The 24,820-nt window shown below is 38.0% G+C and overlaps 2 protein-coding genes across 8 annotated transcripts in view; both read right to left on the bottom strand.

Annotated features, from left to right (window-relative positions):
• Window positions 1–462: 462 nt before the first annotated feature.
• The window catches only part of LOC309475638 (CD48 antigen-like), a 97,380-nt gene continuing 73,022 nt past the window's right edge, over window positions 463–24,820 (bottom strand). Inside the window, exons 1-7 of one of the 7 annotated variants that reach the window (XM_082138519.1) lie at window positions 15,129–15,307; window positions 5,883–6,215; window positions 4,497–4,809; window positions 4,264–4,376; window positions 3,547–3,626; window positions 3,347–3,427; window positions 463–1,184 (exon numbers count right to left, since the gene is read on the bottom strand). In XM_082138519.1, coding sequence (XP_081994645.1) covers window positions 3,377–3,427; window positions 3,547–3,626; window positions 4,264–4,376; window positions 4,497–4,809; window positions 5,883–6,215; window positions 15,129–15,177 — 939 coding nt within the window. In that variant the 5' untranslated portion in view covers window positions 15,178–15,307 and the 3' untranslated portion in view covers window positions 463–1,184; window positions 3,347–3,376. Of the gene's footprint in view, window positions 1,185–3,346; window positions 3,428–3,546; window positions 3,627–4,263; window positions 4,384–4,496; window positions 4,810–5,882; window positions 6,216–7,801; window positions 9,651–15,128; window positions 15,308–23,391; window positions 23,498–24,820 lie in introns of those variants that run through there. The other 6 variants (XM_082138517.1, XM_082138518.1, XM_082138524.1 and 3 more) reach the window with 6 other exon arrangements.
• Window positions 7,802–24,820, bottom strand: part of LOC309475633 (uncharacterized protein) — an 80,652-nt gene continuing 63,633 nt past the window's right edge. Inside the window, exon 7 of the transcript XR_014197741.1 lies at window positions 7,802–8,311. The gene's annotated coding sequence lies outside the window, so the exon portion shown is untranslated. The remainder of the gene's footprint in view (window positions 8,312–24,820) is intronic.

Genomic DNA, 24,820 nt, shown 5'->3' with positions numbered 1-24,820 from the left:
CTCTCTCTGTCTTTCCCGTAATGCATTAGCTTGATAGCAGCTCTTATTTCACTCAGATGATTCTCTAATGCTCTTCACAGATGATCACAGGGCTTCATTACTTCCTGCTGACTGGACTTCTCGTCTCTGAACATGATATGAAGTTCCCCGTTTTTGATTTGAGTTCTCTAAAATCCTAAGTTCGCTAAAATCTTTTCATGACTGTGACAGTTTGAATAAAAACCACAGCGTACTCTTCAGGAGTTGTTAAATCAAAGAAATGGCTTCATTTGTTAAAATGAATGAGAAAGCATGTTTAGGCCTATATCAAATTCTAGTTAGTCAAACAAACAGAAAAACTCTGCAACTTCAGCTCTGAGAAATTCATGTACTCCCTCCCTCTATTTCAGTTTCTACATCTCTCCATCTCTCACTCACAAACCACATCCTGACCACACTGTCAAGAGAAACAGAATCAGCACGTGACTATAAAAATGATATATAATTCAAATGAAAACCCACAGTTTAAATGTTACATACAATATTTGAATGTAATTAAAAAATATATATATATTTTATGCAATATTTTGTCATATTTACCTAACCCATACTTTAACTCAGACATATAAATAGACAAGTAAGACATGTTGGATTAACATACTTTGTTGATCCTGGAATAACATTCCTATCCAAAAATAAGTCCTAAATCATAAAACATAAGACTAAACTTGTCATAAACTGCATGTAAACTTGTCCCTCAAATCTGATAGATTGATTGATTGATTGATTGATTGATTGATCCAGCAACATGCTATACTTGGTGAAATGACGTTCACTGAATTGGCACACACCCAAAAGAAGACAAACAAAAGACATTATGAGCAGTCACAGGTGAAGCAAATATTGTTTATCATCTCCTAACAAGGCTACATATTAAGATCTGGGTAGATTAGATAGTAAGCAAACAATCAGAACTTGTAATCAACCTTTTGGATGCAAGAGAAAATGGCATGAAATAAAGATCTGAGCAACTGTGATCAATCCTCTGATCATCTGTGGGATGTCCTGGACCAGCAAGTTTGATCCACGGTGGCTCCACCCCACAACAGGACTTTGAGGATCTGCTGTTAACGTCATGGTGCCAGAAACCACAGGACACCTTCAGGGCTCTTGTAGAGTCCATGCCTCGGCGGGTCGGCGCTGTTCTGGCAGCACGTGGAGGAATAACAGCATATTAGGTGGGCGTATGTTTTGGCTCATCTGTGTATATATCAAGTCAAGTCACCTTTATTTATATAGTGCTTTTTACAATAAAGATTGTTTCAAAGCAGCTTTACAGTGATAACAGGAAAATAATGCAACAAAGTTTGTTTCTATAGGAAAATAGCGTCATAGTTCAGCTTAAGTAAGTTCAGTGATGGTTCATTTTTGTTGTAAAAAGTTATTAATTTTGTTCATTTATATTTATAGCCACTCTTGAGAAAACGGTGATGTCATCGTCCAGCTCAGTTCAGTTCTCATATACAATGGTGTCAATAATATTGTTGAATATTTAATGTCCCCAACTAAGCGAGCCAACAGCCAAAGGCGACAGTGGCAAGGAACCAAAACTCCATCATGTGACAGAATGGAGAAAAAAATCCTTGTGAGAAACCATATCCGGCCAACGAACAAACAACCAACAATGTATGATTATGAATGAGGCAGCATTACAGCTCAGAAGTCAGATTGGATCAGAACATTCAGAATATTTATATATCAGCCTTCTTCCTATACCCATGATGCTTTATGCAAATTATGGGTGTAACTTCCGTTAAACTGTAAACTGCAATCATGAAAGATTTGCTATTTTTTCATATTGTTACAGTTACGCCATAGGCTTGTTAGCAAAAAGGTGGATAGAAATTCAGTTTGGTGAGAAGTTAATCCAGTCTCATTTATCTGCTTCCTATCCTCCCACAAGGGCGAGGCCTGTGTATTATTTCTGTCAAATGAATATTTTATGAGAGATTAAATAACATCATCTCATTGTGCCTGCATTGAATCACCCTTGTCGTGTTTCTTCCCACAGGACAAACCATCAGGTCGGAAAAGTGATATGTGCACACCTGGGCCCGTATTCATAAAGATTCTAAGAATCCTCTAAGAAAACTCTTAATTTAGCTTAAAAACTTTTACGTAGGAGTCTTAGCTTAAAAGCGATTCGGGACCGATCTGAGAGCAACTCTGAGTAAGGAAAAGACAAAAACTTTCATCTTAGTGAGGAGGCGGGGTTGACCCCGTTGCTATGTATGACACAATCTTTTGAAGACTGTGATTGGTTGGTTGTCCAAGAAGAAAAAAAAAAAGTGATTTTAAGCCTTCACTTTGAAATTACATGCGTATTTTTTTCCTATTTGACCGTTCTCACACACACATTATACATTATATATATTTTTATTTACCATGCAGTTAATTTCCTATAAGGTATTTGATTGGAAAGAGGGAACAATTTTTATCATTCTAAGCCAATTACACTGATTGCTGGCATGTCTATTTAAGTGGTGGTTTTAATGTTGGTTTGAATGTTGGTTTTAATGTATCAAACATGGAATTTTCCCAGTTGCCAAATATCGTAATGTAGTGATTACTTTCATTTCTGGCGCTATGGCATTTCTGTGCTGTGTCGGAGATGTTAGCGTGTCTCTAATAAGATCAGTCACAAACATGATCCCTGCACGATCTAATCTATAGCGTCTTATTAACTCACTGTTATTCATTGTCTGCAACACATTTCTTCTCCCTCTTCGTCTTTCTGCCATTTTCTCCTCTGCTAAAGAAACTCTTAAGCCTCTTAAAAGTCCTCGTCCGTGCTCCTAACAATTTTGACCTTAAGACCTCTTTTAAGGGTTAAGATGCTTTCAGAATTACTTTTTTCTTTACTAGGATTTTTTGTTTAATTTTAAGAGTAAACGCCCACATTTCTAAGAATTTTCTTAGAATTTTGTCACTAGGAGCTACTCTTTGCATTAAGATTCTTTATGAATACGGGCCCTGGAGTTTATATACTAGCTGGAATCCATCCACACACACATCAAACATCACCATCTGCTCATGATGATATATAATCAACAGAACGAGAATGAAGAGGGGGAGGGGGGGCTTTATTTCCAAAACATCGCACTAACTGAATCTATGATAAAGAACAAAGTCCAAAGGTATAGCAGCTGCCATGCAACTCAATGGAGCTTTTGATTGGAGGTTTTAGATTGGGGGGAAAAACAGGTGTGAATGCTGGGAAGCACCTAACTCTATTCGGCATTATTTAATTAAACTCTAAACCTCTACAGGTGCAAAATGATCACATCCAATACTCAGGTCATCTTACAATGATTATTGTTCATCTTGATGATCTTCTCTATTGATAGTTCACAGCTGTCACTGTTCTGTCCACACTCAGTAAGGATATCTATAAAGAAACATTCACCATTACAAACAGATAACCTTCTGTGCTGAAGAAAGTAGGCCTTCAGACCTTCATCTATTCATGAATGTGAAGTATTTAAAGTAAAATTAGTGTTTGCTGACCTGTGGCAGATCTCTTATCTGAAGACAGTAGATGATCTGTGTGTATTCTGACATGCTCTGCTGTTCTGTGATTGTCAGGTCTGCAAACACAAACACATGAACGGAAATTACCGTTGAGTAATAAAAACACCATCATCTCCGTGTCGCTTTTACAACATTTCAGATCCCTCAGTTCTCATCATCTCCAAAAAGCCAAGCATTGATCCTGGGTTTATTACGAGCTCTGTCAGCTTCTCTATTTGCCAACAGACTCTCATGTTCGTGTTCGTTTAAAACGGGTGATTCCCCAGAGGTTTGGGATTTAGCGGCTCAATGTCAACCTTTCTCGCTCATTGTGACAACTAACCTCTTCCACTCCCACACCATACACACGTCAAAGTATCCCGAGAAACTTTTCTCGATTCACAGATTTGATGAGACGAGTGACGTATGTATGCAGTTTCCTGTGAAAACCATCCTGACAGGTCTATAATATAAACACTTAATAACCTACCAGAGTAATACAAAACACATTAAGAAAAAAAAGAAAAGTTAAATAGTGCAGCTTTAACATCAGTATGTTCTGTGGTTTCCTGCCATCTAGTGGAACATGACGACATGACAATAGACATGTTATTTATTTAAACACTTTTAAATAATATATAAACAAAACATGTATAAATATGATATTAATATAATGCCATATGGCGAACTTTGTCAGTTGTTGGTAATACTTGCCTTTTTGTTGCGCTCGACTGAATTTCCTGGAGCAACATATGAGTATAACAGCAGACGTGAACACCAACAGACACACACTGATTATTATCGGAATAAAATATGAACGATGATGGCTCTGTTCTGTAATGAATAGAGAGAAAAACGTTCAGTCTTTCCGTTATGAATTCAGACACAAAAAGTCTATAAATAGAAAATATCAGTCCAACAAACAGAACAGAAATGCCATCGCTGACGTACCTGCACATGTGTGACAGAGTTCACTGATGTCCAGATGTTTGGTCTGGTTTGTGATGGGATTGTTGATCACACAGCTGTAAGTGTTGTTATCCTGATATTCCACCTCCAGAGGTAGAGAGAGACTGATGCTGAGATCAGACACACTGATGCTGGACAATACACTGATTCCTCTGTACCAGGAGAGAGTCACATCACTCACATTCAACACTGAACACACCAGTGAACATCTGGACACTGACGATCCAGATGATGATGATGATGATGAACAGTTTGAAGAGTAACTGGAAATGACAAGAATGGGTAGAGGAGCTGGAAAACATGAAAGAACATGAAGTCAAGTCACCTTCATTTATACAGTGCTTTTAACAATATTGTTTCAAAGCAGCTTTACAGTGATAACAGAAAATTTAAGTAACAGAGATTGTTTGACTTTACAGCAGCTCTAGAATACATTTACATTTAGTCATTTAGCAGACGCCCTTATCCAAAGCGACTTACAAATTAGGACTAAGTTCAGCGAGTCATCATAAAGAGGCAAAAGCAACAACAACGCAGGAAGTGCTCAAAATACGAAGTTCAGGTATTATTCAGAGTAGCATAAGCCTGATAAGTGATGTTTCAAAGGGAAAGGATTTTTTTTCTTTTTTTTTTTTTTCTTTTTTTTTCTATAAGGTTAAGTGCTCACGGAAGAGATTGGTTTTCAGCTGTTTTTTGAATGTTGTCAGGGATTCTGCATTCCGGATGAGGGTGGGGAGAGCGTTCCACCAGCATGGAACTGTAAATGAGAATGTTCTGGAAAGTGATTTTGTGGCTTTCTGTGATGGAACCACGAGACGTCGCTCGTTGACCGATCGTAGGTGTCTGGTAGGGATGTAGACTCGTAGGAGTGAGTGAAAGTAGGAGGGAGCTGAGCCTGTGATAGTTCTGTAAGCAAGCGTCAGTGCCTTGAACTTGATGCGAGCAGCTAGAGGTAGCGAATAAAGTTATTGTCCAGCTAAAGTTAGTTTTGATTGATTCACTTCCATTGTAAAGATAGTTATTAACTTAGGGCTGCTAACACAACACCGTTTTTCCCGAAAACTTTGAATGTGTTCTGGCTGTTCACTTCACGACAGCAGTGTTTGGTGGCTCGAGAACACAAACTGTGAAATAGGTTCCAAGGTAAAAGTTTTGAATTTTTTTGAAAAACGTTATGAAGGCTTTATATCAGTATTATTATCAAAAATCAATAAAAAAAATAACATGATGCAGATGTTTTCTTGCAAGGCTAATCAAAAGAAACCAAAAATGTGAACCAAAGGCTGCAATTTTGGGCATTTGAATGATCATTTATCATATCAGAAAATATAGCATTTGTGATATAATTCATACCGTTTACTCACCATAGACAGTAACATTGAATCTCTTGAATGAAGTTCCTCTGCTTGTGATGATCTGTAGTTTATAAAGTCCAGAGTGTTCAGATCTGATGTTACTGATGGTCAGAGATCCAGTTTGATTGTCCATCTGGAGTTTGTCTCTGAATCTTCCATCATTACTGACAGATACAAAGTTTATCTGGTCCCTTTTAAAGATTTCAGCTATTCGAGAGTTTTGAGGTCCAAACGTCCACAGTATATGATCATCTCTCTGTACTTGAACATCAGTGTTTAGAGTGACAGAATCTCCCTCAGTCACTGACACTGACTTCACTTCATCAGTTTCACCAAACACACCTGAAACAGGAAAAAGTATCTAAAGAGTGCAGTTTGAATTAAAATAGTTTAACTCAAATTAAACAAATCAAACACATAATTGAATATAGTTGAACTCAATTAATACATGAAATTAAATGAAATTCACTTACAATTTGTGACACACTGCACACACAGACAGAAGACGGCAGCGTTTGACATCATATTCAAAATGTCTCTGAAAGCAACACACTCCTCATAGTGCTGTGCTGTGATGAACAACAGAAATTCAGGAAATATCCAACTACACACTCCACTTTCTAAAACTCTCAAAGGAAATTGTAAAATCCTTCTAAATCCTGAACAAAGCAGAACACACTGAACAACTGCAAACGTCTAATAAGACACACGGTTTGTGGAGTAAAAGGTTAAACTGACCTAAAAAACAGACCAAAGGTTTTACCGCAGCTGTGAGCGTCAGAGCATGAAACCTGAAGTGAAAAAAAACAGACAAGACAACAGATACTTTTCTGATTTTAGAAGTTTAGTTTAAAATAATAAATAATATAATGTGTATTTTAATACAGAAGCGATCTCAAGGATCTTCAGTGTGTTTCTGCTTTTCTTGCATAAAAAAAAAAAAAAAACCTTCCCGTGAAATCAACAGATCTTTAACCCACTGTAGAGTTAACATAGAAGCAACAGGATCACACAACCGAAAATAATGTCTGATGCTGGGATTCATAAAAACAATTAAATACAATTACCTTGAATAGTCTTACATGCACTATATGAAGGACACTGTGTTACCCATCTCATCTCATCTCATCTCATCTCATCTCATCTCATCTCACCTCATCTCATCTCATCTCATCTCATCTCACCTCACCTCACCTCACCTCACCTCACCTCACCTCACCTCACCTCACCTCACCTCATCTCATCTCATCTCATCTCACCTCACCTCACCTCACCTCACCTCACCTCACCTCACCTCACCTCACCTCATCTCATCTCATCTCATCTCATCTCACCTCACCTCACCTCACCTCATCTCATCTCATCTCATCTCATCTCATCTCACCTCACCTCACCTCACCTCACCTCACCTCACCTCACCTCACCTCACCTCACCTCATCTCATCTCATCTCATCTCATCTCATCTCATCTCATCTCATCTCACCCCACCTCACATCACATCACATCACCTCATCTCACCCCACCTCATCTCACCTCACCTCACCTCACCTCACCTCACCTCATCTCATCTCATCTCACCTCACCTCACCTCACCTCACCTCACCTCACCTCACCTCACCTCACCTCACCTCACCTCACCTCACCTCACCTCATCTCATCTCACCTCACCTCACCTCACCTCACCTCACATCACCTCACCTCACCTCACCTCACCTCACCTCACCTCACCTCATCTCACCTCACTCACCTCACCTCACCTCACCTCATCTCATCTCATCTCATCTCATCTCATCTCATCTTATCTCATCTCATCTCATCTCATCTCACCTCACCTCACCTCACCTCATCTCATCTCATCTCATCTCATCTCAGTGTGTCCAACTTCATACTTATAAGTTTAGTGGAGACAAACACAATCAGTGCAGAGTGAAAGTTTAGAAATGTTTATTTCACAGCAAATATGCAAAACACAGCATAATGATTACAACACTGTTATAAAGTACAGTACTGTACACTGAAAACTTTTGTAAAAAACAAACAAAAAAACACTTTAGCATGACATTACATCAGCCCAATATTTAACATCACTTAATGGCATGGAAGCATTCAGTAAAGAATGTCTCTTTGCAAAATCTTCTTCCTGGTGATTACATTACAACGTTTAATGTGTAAATAACCACACAGTGTGTGTCATATACACTGACATGACAGTAATAAAGATATTCTCAGATTACCATTATAAGATATTTTCTTGTCATTAATGGAGAAATAAGCTTTTGCTCTCAGGTTGTGCAGTTACAGTAATGTACAGTACCAGCAGAGACTAACTTGACCTTGATCCATGATAACCAGCCAAATCCAGTGTGTGATATTCTTGTAAGTCTCACTCACAGTCAGCAGAGGGAGCTATTGGCTAATACACATATTCAACAGGCTACTAAATGCATGTTACTCTCCTTACACATACTTTCTAAACGAAATCTTGATGGTTGCATCTACTTTTCTGAGTTTACTTATTTCTCTTTATCCGTTTTTGTCCTGACTCTTGGAATAGGACAGTATTCTGACCTTTGAATAGTCAGATGAGTCAGAAGACGAACACAAATTCTTCACAGTGATCAGGATGGCAGCATTATATCCGCTTTGAGGCGAGTGGAATCAACGGACAAGTTGGACAATGATATTTGTGGATAAAGGAATAACAGTTTTATTAAATTATTAATTGGTGAAGCAAATACAAAAAGCATATGGGTAAGTGAAGTACAAGAGTAATGTCATTCTAAGTTTAGCATCCACACGTGTTTTCTACGTCACAACAAGCGTTATAGGATTACTGCAAGATAACAAACAAGTTAAATAGTTGTTTGTTTGTTTTTTCGCCCTGTTTCAGTCATCTAGAAATACTTTTACACCTCCACAAAACAAGAAAATAATTAAATCAAGGGTGATGCATAAACATCTGATATGAAGCTGACACTAGCTGAAACATCAATAGGCAATCAAACATCATAATAATTATAATGGAAATACAAAATTATAAACACACTGAATTATATAAAAAGAGGGTATTTAATGCATAACAAAATACCTGTTTTGTATTTTTTATAATCTCTTTTAATTTAGTCAAATGTAAAAAATCTTTAAATCATATTTTAATCAACATAAACAGTAACATTAAATCTCTTGTATGAAGTTCCTTTGCTTCTGATGATCTGTAGTTTATAAAGTCCAGTGTGTTCAGATCTGATGTTTCTGATGGCCAGAGATCCAGTTTGTCTCTCCATGTTCATGTCTGTTTTTGAATTTCACATTACTGTTATGAATATTAATGATCTGAGAGATGATCAGTGACTGGTGTCAGATCTGAAGACGGTAGATGATCTCTGTGTATTCTGACATGCTTTCCTGATCTACAAACACAAACACATGGAGATTTTCAGTGTTTTTAACATTAATATATGATATTCCATCAGATGACATTTCACACTGATATATTTTATATTCTATAATAAGCATAATTTTCACTTTAGAACTATTACAAATGTTCAACATTCAATTTAGGCTCTTAGTTGTAAAACTAATTTGCATAAAAAGAGCGTTTTTTTAGTCTTGTAAGTTAGTAATATAGTAATACTTGCCCTGTGGTTTTTCTCGGTTGCATTTCTTGCAGCAACAGTAAAACACACACACAGAAATGAACAGCAGAAGCAGCGGCAGCATCAGTGCACAAACTACTGTTGTAATGGGTATAAACTGAGCTGGAGTCTGTGTCGTTTCTGTAATAAAGAAAGAGAAAATGGTCAATCCTTTCAGTTGGACTTTGTATAGGCACAGTATGAACTGCACATTTATAAATAAAATATGTTGAAAATGTTGCTGCTGCCGTACCTACACATGTGTGACAGAGTCGACTGATATCCAGATGTGTGGTCTGGTGTGTGATGGGATTGTAGATCACACAGCTGTAAGTGTTGTTATCCTGATATTCCACCTCCAGAGGTAGAGAGAGACTGATGCTGAGATCAGACACACTGATGCTGGACAATAAACTGATTCCTTTGTACCAGGAGAGAGTCACATGACTCATATTCAACACTGAACACACCAGTGAACATCTGGGGCCTCATTTATAAACGTTGTGTACGCACAAAATAAGGCGTACGCCGCTCTCTATGCAATAATTGGTATTTATAAAAAGCAAACTTGATGGGAAAATGTGCGGTCCTTCACGCAAACTCTGACCCAGGCGTACGCACAAAAACGGGTGAAATGAGAAATGGCGACACCGTCGGCAGATGGAAGAAACACGTGAAAGTGTGTGAAACTGTAGACCATTGTGTAAAAGAAATGGCAATACTGCCTCTCATAAATAACATGAAGACTTCACAAAGCAAGTCTTACAATTAACAGCCTACACGAACACCCGTTTGATCGATCTGCAGTGTAAAGCAAACAAAATCAAACGAAGATTACAACAGAAATGCAAATGAACACATACAGTGGGTACGGAAAGTATTCAGACCCCCTTAAATTTTTCACTCTTTGTTATATTGCAGCCATTTGCTAAAATCATTTAAGTTCATTTTTTTCCCTCATTATTGTACACACAGCACCCCATATTGACAGAAAAACACAGATTTTTTGACATTTTTGCACATTTATTAAAAAAGAAAAACTGAAATATCACATGGTCCTAAGTATTCAGACCCTTTGCTGTGACACTCATATATTTAACTCAGGTGCTGTCCATTTCTTCTGATCATCCTTGAGATGGTTCTACACCTTCATTTGAGTCCATCTGTGTTTGATTATACTGATTGGACTTGATTAGGAAAGCCACACACCTGTCTATATAAGACCTTACAGCTCACAGTGCATGTCAGAGCAAATGAGAATCATAGATAGATAGATAGATTTCTTTATTGTCATTGTACAAACATACAATGACATTTTTATACTTTCCAACGTACACAGTAAAGAGTAGTTAAATTCATATTGCAAATTGCCCATTATTAAATAAAGTGCTTAGTGTTATTTCACGTAATTGTCTAACATGTCAAAAATGTCTTGTGCTAATAATTTGAGGATGTAGTTTCAGTTCATGGATCATTATCCTGATGGCATTGGGATAAAAACTGTTCATGAGTCTGGTTGTGCGTGTTTTGATCGATCTAAAGCGTTTTCCAGATGGCAACAGTTCAAAAAGCTGATGGGCTGGGTGATTCGGGTCCGTCACAATGTTATGTGTTTTCTGCAGGCAGCGGGAGTTAAAAATGTCATCCAGAGCAGGTAGCTGTTGGTTTGTGATGTTCTGTGCGGTTTTTATAACTCTCTGCAAGGCCTTTTTATCACCAGCCGAGCTGCCTCCATACCACACCAGCATATTATATGTGAGGACACTTTCAATAGAACAGCGGTAGAATGACACCAGGAGCCGCCCTGACAGGTTTATTTTCCTAAGCATTCTGAGAAAATACATCCGCTGTTGCGCCTTCTTGACTGATGCTGTGATGTTTGTTGTCCATGAAAGGTCCTCAGAAATGTGTGTGCCCAGAAATTTAAAGCTTGATACTCTCTCCACTATCTCCCCGTTGATATGCAGTGGTGTGTGAACAATCAGTTTCTTCCTGAAATCAATAATGAGTTCTTTCGTTTTCTTGATGTTTAGGGTAAGATTATTCTCTGTGCACCACGTCGTCATCCTCTGTACCTCCTCTCTGTAGGCATACTCATCTCCTCTGGTGATCAGCCCCAGCATAGTCGTGTCATCCGCAAATTTAATTATGATGTTGTTGTCATTAGATGGTACGCAATCATGAGTATACATGGAGTAAAGAAAAGGACTTAGCACACAGCCTTGTGGGGCTCCCGTGCTGTTTAGCGTAGTTGTGGAATGATGTGAGCCCATCCTCACTGACTGTGGCCTCTTTGTTAGGAAGTCTTTAATCCACAGGCAGATGTTATGCTGTATGCCTAGGTCAGACATCTTGTAAAACAGTCTGTTTGGTAAGATGGTATTAAAAGCAGAACTGTAGTCAATGAACAGAAGCCGTGCATACGTCCCTTGATGTTCCAGGTGGCGCAGTACAGTGTGGAGTGCAGTGTTGATGGCATCATCTGTCGACCTGTTGGCCCTATATGCGTACTGGTGGGGGTCCATGGTGGGTAGCAGAGCAGACTTGATATGATATAAAACCAGCCTCTCCATGCATTTCATAATTATAGATGTTAGTGCAATAGGCCTATAGTCATTGAGGGATGTTATAGCTGCCTGCTTTGGCACCGGCACTATTGTAGACGTCTTCAGGCAGGTTGGAACAGTGCACTGCAACAGAGACAAGTTGAAGATGTTTGTGAGTACCTCACCCAACTCATGAGGTCAAAGGAACTGCCTGAAGAGCTCAGAGACAGAATTGTGGCAAGGCACAGATCTGCAAAGTACAGATCTGCACTTAAGGTTCCTAAGAGCACAGTGGCCTCCATAATCCTTAAATGGAAGACGTTTGGGACGACCAGAACCCTTCCTAGAGCTGGCCGTCCGGCCAAACTGAGCTATCGGGGGAGAAGAGCTTTGGAGAGAGAGGTAAAGACGAACCCAAAGATCACTGTGGTTGAGCTCCAGAGATGCAGTCGGGAGATGTGAGAAAGTTGTAGTAAGTCAACCATCACTGCAGCCATCCACCAGTCGGGGCTTTATGGCAGAGTGGCCCGACAGAAGCCTCTCCTCAGTGCAAGACACATGAAAGCACACCTGAAGGACTCCAAGATGGTGATAAATAAGATTCTCTGGACTGATGAGACCAAGATAGAACTTTTTGGCCTTAATTCTAAGCGGTATGTATGGAGAAAACCAGGCACTGCTCATCACCTGTCCAATACAGTCTCAACAGTGAAGCATGGTGGTGGCAGCATCATGCTGTGGGGGTGTTTTTCAGCTGCAGGGACAGGACGACTGGTTGCAATCGAGGGAAAGATGAATGTGGCCAAGTACAGGGATATCCTGGATGAAAACCTTCTCCAGAGTGCTCTGGACCTCAGACTGGGCCGAAGGTTCACCTTCCAACAAGACAATGACCCTAAGCACACAGCTAAAATAACGAAGGAGTGGCTTCACAACAACTCCGTGACTGTTCTTGAATGGCCCAGCCAGAGCCCTGACTTAAACCCAATTGAGCATCTCTGGAGAGACCTGAAAATGGCTGTCCACCAACGTTTACCATCCAACCTGACAGAACTGGAGAGGATCTGCAAGGAGGAATGGCAGAGGATACCCAAATCCAGGTGTGAAAAACTTGTTGCATCTTTCCCAAAAAGACTCATGGTTGTATTAGATCAAAAGGGTGCTTCTACTAAATACTGAGCAAAGGGTCTGAATACTTAGGACCATGTGATATTTCAGTTTTTCTTTTTTAATAAATGTGCAAAAACGTCAACAATTCTGTGTTTTTCTGTCAATATGGGGTGCTGTGTGTACAATAATGAGGGGGGAAAAAATGAACTTAAATGATTTTAGCAAATGGCTGCAATATAACAAAGAGTGAAAAATGTAAGGGGGTCTGAATAATTTCCGTATGTGCAAAAAGAAAAGTGAAATATGTTCTGCAATAATATTGGCATTTTATGCAATTCATCCTCATAACACATCTGTAGCTTGTCAGATGCAATCAAATGGATGGTAATAAAATGCCATGATGCCATCACAATGCGTAATGACGCACAATGTCTGATCTTGCGCTCTTAGAAGATGTGGCAAATGGAAGGATTCGGAGTGAACGCATCTTCAGACAGCAAGAAGACTTGCTGGCAAACGAGGACGAGTGGCTTTTTTGCATCGACTTTGATGTCCGACCATTTCTTTTTTATTTCGGCCACGGTCCGAGGTTGTGAGGCTGCAGCATTAACGGCGTCTGCAACCTTTTGCCACTCAAGTGCCTTTTTGGCATTAGTAATGCCCACACTGTGCCCTCCAAACAACATTTTACTCCTCTTTCCACCTCGCCAACGATAATTTCTACTTCACATTGAGTGAAGTTACGTTTCTTGGTTTTCCTCTCTGTGTTTGCCATGATTTCGCAATCGATGAATATTAACTAGTGGGCGTTTCACGGACTATTTATGGGCAACTATGCGCGTGACATGAAGCCGCAAAAGCTGCGCTACATTTAGAATTGATTGTGATTTATTAAGGGAAAACTGCGTAGGATGTGCGTGCTCACGGTTTTATAAATCCGAATATTTCTGTGTGTACGCACATCTTATGTTTCATTCGTACGCCACTTCTGACGCAAATCCTACGCAAAGTTTTATAAATGAGGCCCCTGGACTCTGATGATCTTGATGATGATGATGATGATGATGATGAACAGTTTGTAGAGTTACTGGAAATGATAGGAATGGGTAGAGGAGCTGGAAAACACGAAAGAACATGAAGTCAAGTCAAGTCACCTTCATTCATATAGTGCTTTTAACAATATAGATTGTTTCAAAGCAGCTTTACAGTGATAACAGAACATTAAAGTAACAGAGGATGTTTGGCTTTACAGCAGCTTTAGAATAAAGTTATTGTCCAGCTAAAGTAAGTTTGGATTGATTTACTTCCATTGTAAAGATCATTAGTTATTAACTTAGGGCCACTAACACAACACTGTGTTTCCCTAAAACAGAAAACGTTTAATGTGTTCTGGCCATTCACTTCACGACAGCAGTGTTTGGTGGCTCGAGAACACAAACTGTGAAATAGGTTCCAAGGTGCAAGTTTTGATTTTTTTTGAAAAACGTTATGAAGGCTTTATATCAGAATTATCAAAAAAATAACATGACACAGATGTTTTCTTGCAAGGCTAATCAAAAAGAAACCAAAAATGTAAATTAAAGGCTGAAAAAAGAGAGAAATGCCTGCATCTAAACTAAAATATATGGTAATATATATATATACTAAAATACAGGGTAATCTTATTAATTATTTCAACAATTGTTAGGTAATTTTTGCTGCAATTTTGGGCATTTGAATGATCATTTATCATATCAGAAAATATAGCATTGGTGATATGATTCATACCGTTTACTCACCATAGACAGTAACACTAAATCTCTTCAGTGTTTTTCTACTGCTGATGACGGTCAGTTCATAAAGTCCAGAGTGTTCAGATCTGATGTTTCTGATGGTCAGAGATCCAGTTTGATCGCATTTATAGATTTGTTGTTGGGCTGTTCCAGTCGAGACTGCGCTTTGCATGAGATTAAATCCAACTTACCATTTGTGATCAGAATGCATAGACAGATGAAATCAGTGTTTAAAATCATATTCCTCAAAAGATGTCCGGGCGATTTCTGATTAATAAAGTCCTCATAGCCCTGTTAAAAACGTTTTTTAAGCAAAGGTACAAAACTTTGTGTTTCTCTGAATGTGTCTGTCTGCTGCTCGTGCTCACAGAGGAAGACGAGATGACGTATGACTCACAGCGCTAGAGATTGTGAATTATTTGTTGTTATTTTAGAACTATTTCATTTCACCATAAAATTACATGTGTTGAAAAAGCATCTTTGATTATCAAACAATACGGTATATCTAAAATCAAAGAATCTAAAAATCTAGTCAAATGAACAGTTACAATAAATGTGTTTTTGTTACAAAAAAAAACATTTTTTGAATGCAAAAAAATAGCGTTAAAAAGCGTATATTTCAGCCTGGACCAGCTAATGTGCGGTCCGAAGCGACTGTTTCTATGGCAACGGAGCTCCTAACTGCAGCAAATTGGCGATTGGCTTTTTTATTTAGAAAGCGAGACTTATTCCGCAATATTTCGCGTTGCACTTTCTCGAGTAGGCCTACAACGTATTGGTAGGCTATATCTAAAGTTTTTGAGTATGCACTTGTTTATTTAAAGTCCGCCTATAGTCAATTTTATCTCTTAAAACTCATCTTTGATAATCAAATTTACATATTTAAAAACATAAAATAATAATAATATTGATAAAAAAAAAAAAAAGTAATCAATATCGATAGGGGTGGTGGCGCAATGGATAAGACACATGCCTTTGGCGTGAGAGACCCGGGTTCGAATCCACTGTGAGACACCAATGTGTCCCTGAGCAAGACACTTAACCCCTAGTTGCTCCAGAGGCGTGCGACCTCTGACATATATAGCAATTGTAAGTCGCTTTGTATAAAAGCGTCAGCTAAATGAATAAATGTAAATGTAAATGTAAATATTGACACCTCTATTCACTATTCACACCTCTAGAGATTTCTTGACACATTGGGTTCTGGTAGCCCACTATTTCCTTTTGAGCAATGTACAAACACAGTGTTATTGTGTTAATCAGAATTAACAGTGGTGTGTGATTAAGGCTGAATATCATTAAAATAAATGGTTTCCGGCCTGCCCATATTTCCATGCAAACATGAATATCATCATAATGTACAGTTATGATATAAAAAGGAAACATAGAAGGTCAAAATAAGAGGAAAGTGTGCTATTCTGACCCAGGATATCTGTACTCATATTACTGATGTTTTGGAGATCTAGGCTGAGCATGTAATGAATCTTTAACATCATTCATATATTTTGCATGAAGCAAGAGGACATTGATACAACTGACCTGAAAATCTTAAATTATGCAGAAAAAGAGGTTCAAAAATGTAAAATAAATAATTACATATACTATTGTTTTCTACTCAAACTAGTGTGGCCAACTGCCCAAATGCAGAAGCACCAACCATGCACATCCTATAATAGACAATCTTTCAATTAACTGGTGTGCATTTACCAAAAACAGAACAAAACCACATGGGTTCAGTGCATGCATAGACCCCTGTCCTAAATAAACCAGACCACAGAAGATCTCGCTCTGACACTGAGTGTGTCACAGTGCATGAAGAACTTCATGTCGATTCCACTCAGAGTTAAAATAGACCATCTGAGGCCTTGAGCGAGTCACTGCAACTGCAGACTATCCTTATATCTCACTGAAAGCACATGTTTCTCCAGTTGTAAGAGCAATGAACTTTAAATGCGTATCGTGGGAATGATTAGAAAAGGTGGCGAGGCAAATCAATCCTTTCGGGAACATTCAAATTTCATTCAGCCCTTGAGAAATCTTCAGTTAAAAAACTGTTTTTTAGTATCAGCAATTTTATTACAAAATGAAACATCTCGAGTGAATCAAGCTCAAGGACAGTTACTGCATTTCAGCAGCAAAATTACTGTGTTTTTAGTCATACCATTACTTCAAAGTCCTCCTGTCATAGACCTCCATGTTCAGATTAAAACGTTGTGGGAATAATGTATTCAAAACATGGATTAAAATCGTTAACTGGCTGGCCTGCACTGTAAAAAATTTGCTGTAGTTATGCAGCTGCTTGCCAGTAACTTACTGTAGATTTAAATTTATGTTATTTACTGGCAACAGTTTGTTCAAAGTTAAATGAACATTAAACATTAACAAGTCTTTGTCTTTACAGAATAAAATAATAAAATAACAATCTAATGCAAAGCATTCTGGGAACCAGAAATCTTCATCAACCTTTTTCTGTTTTTTTCCTTCAGGTTTTGGTTCCCAGAATGCTTTGCATGAGGCTGTTATTTTAGTTTTATTATGTAAAGATAAAGACTTGTTAATGTTTAATGTTCATTTAATTTTGAACAAATTGTTGCCAGTAAATAACATCAATTTAAATCTACAGTAAGTTACTGGCAAGTAGCTGCCAGTAATACTGTAATTTCTACAGTTTTTTCTAACAGTGTGGAGTAAATATTCATGACTATTTACTGTAAATTAAACTCCAAACTGTTAAGTCAGCTTCCGAAAATAGCAGGTTACCATGTGTGTGTGTGTGTGTGTGTGTGTGTGTGTGTGTGTGTGTGTGTGTGTTTACTGCCTTTGCACACCACAAATTTCAAAACAACATATTAACCATTTTATCATGATGAAATAGCAGTTATCTTTTTTCTCTCTGTGTCTTTCCCGTAATGCATTAGCTTGATAGCAGCTCTTATTTCACTCAGATGATTCTCTAATGCTCTTCACAGACGATCACAGGGCTTCATTACTTCCTGCTGACTGGACTTCTCGTCTCTGAACATGATATGAAGTTCCCCCTTTTCGATTTGAGTTCTCTAAAATCCTAAGTTCGCTAAAATCTTTTCATGACTGACAGTTTGAATAAAAACCACGGCGTACTCTTCAGGAGTTGTTAAATCAGAGAAATGGCTTCATTTGTTAAAATGAATGAGAAAGCATGTTTAGGCCTATATCAAATTCTAGTTTGTCAAACAAACAGAAAAACTCTGCAACTTCAGCTCTGAGAAATTCATGTACTCCCTCCCTCTATTTCAGTTTCTACATCTCTCCATCTCTCACTCACAAACCACATCCTGACCACACTGTCAAGAGAAAATCAGCACGTGAATATAAAAAATGATATATCATTCAAATGAAAACCCACATTTTATATATTACATACAATATTTTATGCAATTTTTTGTCATATTTACCTAACCCATACTTTAACTCAGACATTTAAGTAGAGCAGTAAGACATGTTGGATGAACATACTTTGTTGATCCTGGAATAACATTCCTGTCCAAAAATAAGTCCTAACCCTATCCCAATATCTTACCCTATACCCCAATAACTTATCCCTAAAATCATAAAACTCAGATGAACACTGATGTAGAAGCAGCGAACCCTGATTGTAAGCCTAAAATTGTCATAAACTGCATGCAAACTTGTCCCTCAAATCTGATTGATTGATTGATTGATTGGAATGTTGATCCAGCAACATGCTATACTTGGTGAAATCACGTTCACTGAATTGGCACACACCCAAAAGAAGACAAACAAAAGACATTATGAGTAGTCATGGGTGAAGCAAATATTGTTTATCATCTCCTAACAAGGCCACAGATAGTAGACTTAGACTTAGAGCAAACAATCAGATCTCTTAATCAATGTTTTGGATGCAGGAGAAAATAACAGAAATAAAGATCTGAGCAACTTTGACTATTCCTCTGATCATCTGTGGGATGTCCTGGACCAGTAAGTTTGATCCACGGTGGCTCCACCACGCAACCTACAGGACTTTGAGGATCTGCTGTTAACGTCATGGTGCCAGAAACCACAGGACACCTTCAGTGCTCTTGTAGAGTCCGCGGGTCGGCACTGTTCTGGCAGCACGTGGAGGAATAACAGCATACTAGGCTGGTGGTCATAATGTTTTGGCTCATCTGTGTATATATCAAGTCAAGTCACCTTTATTTATATAGTGCTTTTTACAATACAGATTGTTTCAAAGCAGCTTTACAGTGATAACAGGAAAATAATGCAACCAAGTTTGTTTCTATGAAAAAAGCGTCATAGTTCAGCTTAAGTAAGTTCAGTGATGGCTCATTTTTGTTGTAAAAAAGTTATTAATTTAGTTCATTTATATTTATAGCCGCTCTTGAGAAAACTGTGATGTCATCGTCCAGCTCGTTCAGTTCTCATAGAATGGCAATAATATTGTTGAATATTAAATATCCCCAACTAAGCTTGCCAAAACCCAAAGGCGACAGTGGCAAGGAACCAAAACTCCATCATGTGACAGAATAAAAAAATAAATAAAAAAAACGTGGGAGAAACCATTCGCAGAGCCAGTTCTCCTCTGGCCAATGAACAATGGATGAATATGATTGTATGAATGTATGAATCAGGCAGCATTACAGGTCAGAAGTCAGACTGGATCAGAACATACAGAATATTTATCCAATATTAGCCTTCTTCCTACACCCCATGATGCTTTATGCAAATTATGGGTGTAACTTCCATTAAACTGTAAATAATTAGTGAAAGATTCAATCTTTTTTCATATTGTTACAGTTATGCCGTAGGTGCGTTAGGAAAAAAAGACAGGTGGATATCGTTTCAGGTCCTCCATAGGTGCATGTTTTAAAGAAATTAAGTTTAGTGAGCAGTGACAAGTCCAGACTCATTTATCTCCTTCCTATCCTCCCACGAGGCTTGTGTATTATTTCTGTCAAATTAATATTCTATGAGAGATTAAATAACATCATCTCATTGTGCCTGCATTGAATCACCCTTGTTGTGTTTCTTCCTCCAGGACTAACCCTCACGTCAGAAAAGTGATATGTGCACACCTGGGGCCTCATGTACAAAGACTTGCGTTGAATTCATACTAAAACATTGCGTACGGACAAAGCTGTAAATGTGCGTACGCACAAAAAAACCCAGATGTATGAATCTCTGCGTACGAAGGATCCCACGCATATTCTCTTTGTACATCCCAGTTAACGTAAAATTGAGCGCACATGCACGAGCACAACGCCCCACCCAGTCTCCTCCCTTAATTTAATTAATTTAAATATGGTAATGAGTCCACTTTGGCAAAAGAAAGCAGTAAGAAAATGGCGGCAAGAAACGAAACTTTACAGAGAGTGAATTGGAGGTGCTACTATCGGAGGTAGAAACAAAAAAAAACAAAAAAAAAGTGGAAATTTGTCCTCCGGAATTAATAACAAAAGGAAAAAATATGAGTGGGAGAGTTTGGCTGATGCTGAAAGTCGCACTGTAGAGTAGACTGAGTACAGTTGAGACACTTTTTGCGTTTTGATTTTTTCACACAAAAATAGACACTGAAAAGAAGTGAATTTCCACATGACATGCCACATGACATTTCATTACCTTGTAGACTAAGATATTATCAATCAATAATACCCACAAGTAGTTTATATTTTCCACAATTAGCTCATAAAAATAAGGTGCTTTTTGTCTCAACTTTGTCTCAACTGTACCCATATCATGTGGTACAGTTGAGACAGTGCATGGTACAGTTGAGACACCCCATTTTTAATGATGTAAAGGTAACTAACCATTCATTGTAAATAAATAAAAAAATAAAGACAAATAAAGAAAATAACAATTGGGCAACATTTTTGTTTATTCATCCATTTATATTCATTCATTTTATTTAAATTAGCACTGGTTAAAATGTATAAAGCAGGAACAAGATTATGTAACAATACACAGTTTAAATATCACAAATATCAAATTTTATTTTCATTTGCATCCTATGCTGGCTAATTACGGCGTTTAAACTGTTATCATAACACTGAACAACTAAACAATGTGTTTCCTAATAGAACTCTATCGGGGGTACAGTAGATATGTGTCTCAACTGTCCCCCGCTGGCCACCTCGCACATTTCTCTAGATTTTGCAATTACCTTGCATGACACAATACCATGAAATACAGAATAACGTTTGTGGAGATACCAGTTACGTTTAACAGTCACATAAGGATAATAAGCTATTCATTGTGGAGAGTGCATGGTGAAGTGAACGTCATAAAAAAAAATCTTTCCCCGATATCTTCGGATCGGAGATGCGTCCGTTGTTCAAATTTCCCACGATCAAAGAGGACACTAATACGCACGTGCACAGTAAAAATCACAACTTGTGCTTGCTGCGAACGCAAGTTAAGGTGTCTCAACTGTACACATGTCTCAACTGTACACAGTCTACCCTAAATGACCTTAAAAAGAAATGGTCTGATATAAAGGTGGACATTACACCAAAGCTGCCATTGCCATAGACTAAGGGTTGTATCAATTTGCATATGCTTTTATATGTTCTTACTTAATTGCAAAATTGATAGAATATTCCCATAAGGCTCGACAATATATGTCAATTATTTTATAAATTGCAAATTAATAGTAATGCTTCCCACAGGTGGTGGTGCGATAGACTTGTAGAACAATTCGTTGTGTAATGTTTGTAACTTCACTTCATTGCCTGTAAGAGTCGCCAACGGACAAAAACAATGAGAAATGTACGTACGCCAGACATTAAATTGGCGTGGAGGAACGCACATTCTCGCGTTAATTTCACTGTTAGTACATACGACCGTGAGCGTGAAAGCTGGCGTACGCAACGTTTTTGTGCGTACGCAAGATTGATACATGAGGCCCCTGGAGTTTATATACTAGCTGGAATCCATCCACACACACATCAAACATCACCATCTGCTCATGATGATATATAATCAGCAGAACGAGAATGAGAGGAGGGGGAGGGCTTTATTTCCAAAACATCGCACTAACTGAATCTACAATAAGGAACAAAGTCCAAAGGGCAGAGCAGCTGCCAAGCAACTCAATGGAGCTTTTGATTGGAGGTTTTAGCTTCCATGATGATATATAATCAGCAGAACGAGAATGAGAGGAGGGGGAGGGCTTTATTTCCAAAACATCGCACTAACTGAATCTACAATAAGGAACAAAGTCCAAAGGGCAGAGCAGCTGCCAAGCAACTCAATGGAGCTTTTGATTGGAGGTTTTAGCTTCCCCCCCCCCCCCCAAAAAAAAACCCCGTGAGACTAGTGGAAAGCACCTAACTCTATTTGCCATTATTTCACTCAACTCTAAACCTCTTCAGGTGAAAAATGATCACATCCAATACTCAGGTCATCTTACAATGATTATTGTTCGTTTTGATGTCCTTCTATCCTCCTGTTCTCCTGAGATGTTCAGTTCATCATAAATTGAGTTTCACTGATGTCTATTGATAGTTCACAGATGTCACTGTTCTGTCTACACTCAGTAAGGATATCTATAAGGAAGAAACATTCACCGTCACAAACAGATAACCTTCTGTGCTGAAGAAAGTAGGCCTTCAAACCTTGTTAACCCAGAGTAACCCAGCGAGTTTACTCTGGCGTCGAGTAATGATGTTCATTAAATATGCCCTTGTATCCGAGCTGCACCAATCACATCGGGTTATCTGATATAGGCGGGCCAGAGGCGAGATGACGATAGCGCTGTGACGTCGAAGTCATTAGTAAAAATTGCAAGATGGCTATGGACACCAGTTGTTTAAAACGGCTTTGGACGCTTCAATTAGCGAGTTAGACTTGGCTTTTTATCTAAAGGAAGACGGCGCTCGAAACGTTCCTTTGCAAGAAGGGCGTTTTTGCTGTTTTGCCGACCGGATATGGCAAGAGTCTAATCTACCAGTTAGCTCCACTGGTAGCTAAGCTAAGGATACGTCACCCCGTGTATTGTTGTGATTGGTCGTAGTGTTATCCAATTGCGTGCAGTACATTTTTTCAAATGCATGCTTGGTGCCGCCCCTCGAGTTTGGCTATTTTCATTACTCAATGCCAGACCCTTAATTTTTCAGATTTCGGTCTGGATATCCAGGCTAACATATAGTGCAGCTTTAACATCGGTATGTTCTGTGGTTTCCTGCCAACTAGTGGAACATGACAATAGACAATAGAGTTCACATGACAGTGATGAATGTGCAGATATTGAGAACTTGTAATAAAGTTTTCTGTTTTCCCACCAAAAATACAAGAATGTCCATTTATATAAACAAACCATTTTAAGAATTCAATTAAATGTTTTATATGATTTAATGTTATTTGTGTAATCATTTTAATATATAAACAAAACATATATTAATATGATATTAATATAATGCCATATGGTGAACTTTGTCAGTTGTTGGTAATACTTGCCTTTTTGTTGCGCTCGACTGAATTTCCTGGAGCAACATATGAGTAACAGCAGACGTGAACACCAACAGACACATTATCGTAATAAAATATGAACGATGGCTCTGTTCTGTAATGATCATAGAGAGAAAAACTTTCAGTCTTTCCGTTATGAACTGTTGTTTTACAAATTTATTAAATGTTTAATTTAGGTTTCCAATACAATAGTATATAAACTGAGAAAGTTTAGTAGACTGAATTTAGCATTTGAGGCATAGATGATGATATTCAAAGAAGATTAAGTCAAGCAATCCAGGTGTCTGACATTAACCTTTTGTCTTTATGCACCTCCTGAACCCATTGTCCCAAGTTAAGCTATGATAATGTGAAGGTATGGGTGATACTGATTGGATTAGCATCTCATGTGAATGACACTGTTATGCTGATGAGATCAGGACATCTCTGTAAACGAGCTGACTCATAGGCTACTTCATTTACATGCTTTGTTCAACCTCAATGTAAATCCCTCCCCCTAAATGTATATAAATTGCAAGGCAACGTTCCTTAGTCAGACTTGAGTTGGATGACTACAGCAACGCACAGCGAAGTCCTCAATACAGAATAACTTCTGCTTGAAAGATATCCCAACGTCTCCTGGTCTCTGCTTTAACGAAGGAAAAGTTTCCAACAGAATTCAGACAAAAAAAGGCTATAAGTAAAAAAATATCAGTCCTACAAACAGATCAGTAATATGACCGCTGACATACCTTCACATTTTTATGACGATTATTGATAATGCAAAAGGGAATGGGAAAAAAATTTGGCAAAGCATTAACAAATTAATTGGTAAAGAGAATAAACAAGATAAATTAACTGAACTTAAAATCAATAATGTACTAGTGAAAGATCCACTCAATCTTGCATCTGAGTTAAACTCGTTTTTTAAAAACTCTGTCCAAGAAATATCGCAATTATTTATCCCATCTGAAATTGTCCATTCAGCTGTTAACTATATACAGCCTATATTTGTGATAAAATAAATTACGGAACCAGATGTGGCTACCATTATTGATGAATTAAATAACTCCAAGGCCAAAGATGAATTTGGATTGGATACAAATTTCATTAAGTTACATAAAGAGTTTTTAATATGCCCTATTACACATATGATTAATCAATCAATTAAACAGTCTATTGTTCCACCAGAATGGAAGATGGCCAAAATTACACCAATCTTTAAATCAGGGAGTAGATTAGATATTAATAATTATAGACCAATCAGTATTTTGCCTGTTATATCAAAAATTATTGAAAAATGGATAGCAAAACAATTAATAAAGCATTTAAATATATGTGGCTCTCCTCTGCATCCTATGCAATTTGGCTTCCGTGCTCATCATTCAACCGAAACAGCTGTGAATGTCTTTATGGAAAAGGTTAAACTTTCGTTAGA

This window comes from Leuciscus leuciscus (genome assembly GCF_965113295.1).
Source record: "Leuciscus leuciscus genome assembly, chromosome: 15".
NCBI lineage: Eukaryota > Metazoa > Chordata > Actinopteri > Cypriniformes > Leuciscidae > Leuciscus > Leuciscus leuciscus.
The sequence above is the reverse complement of the archived record's forward strand: the minus strand, read 5'-3'. Positions and strand labels throughout refer to the sequence as shown.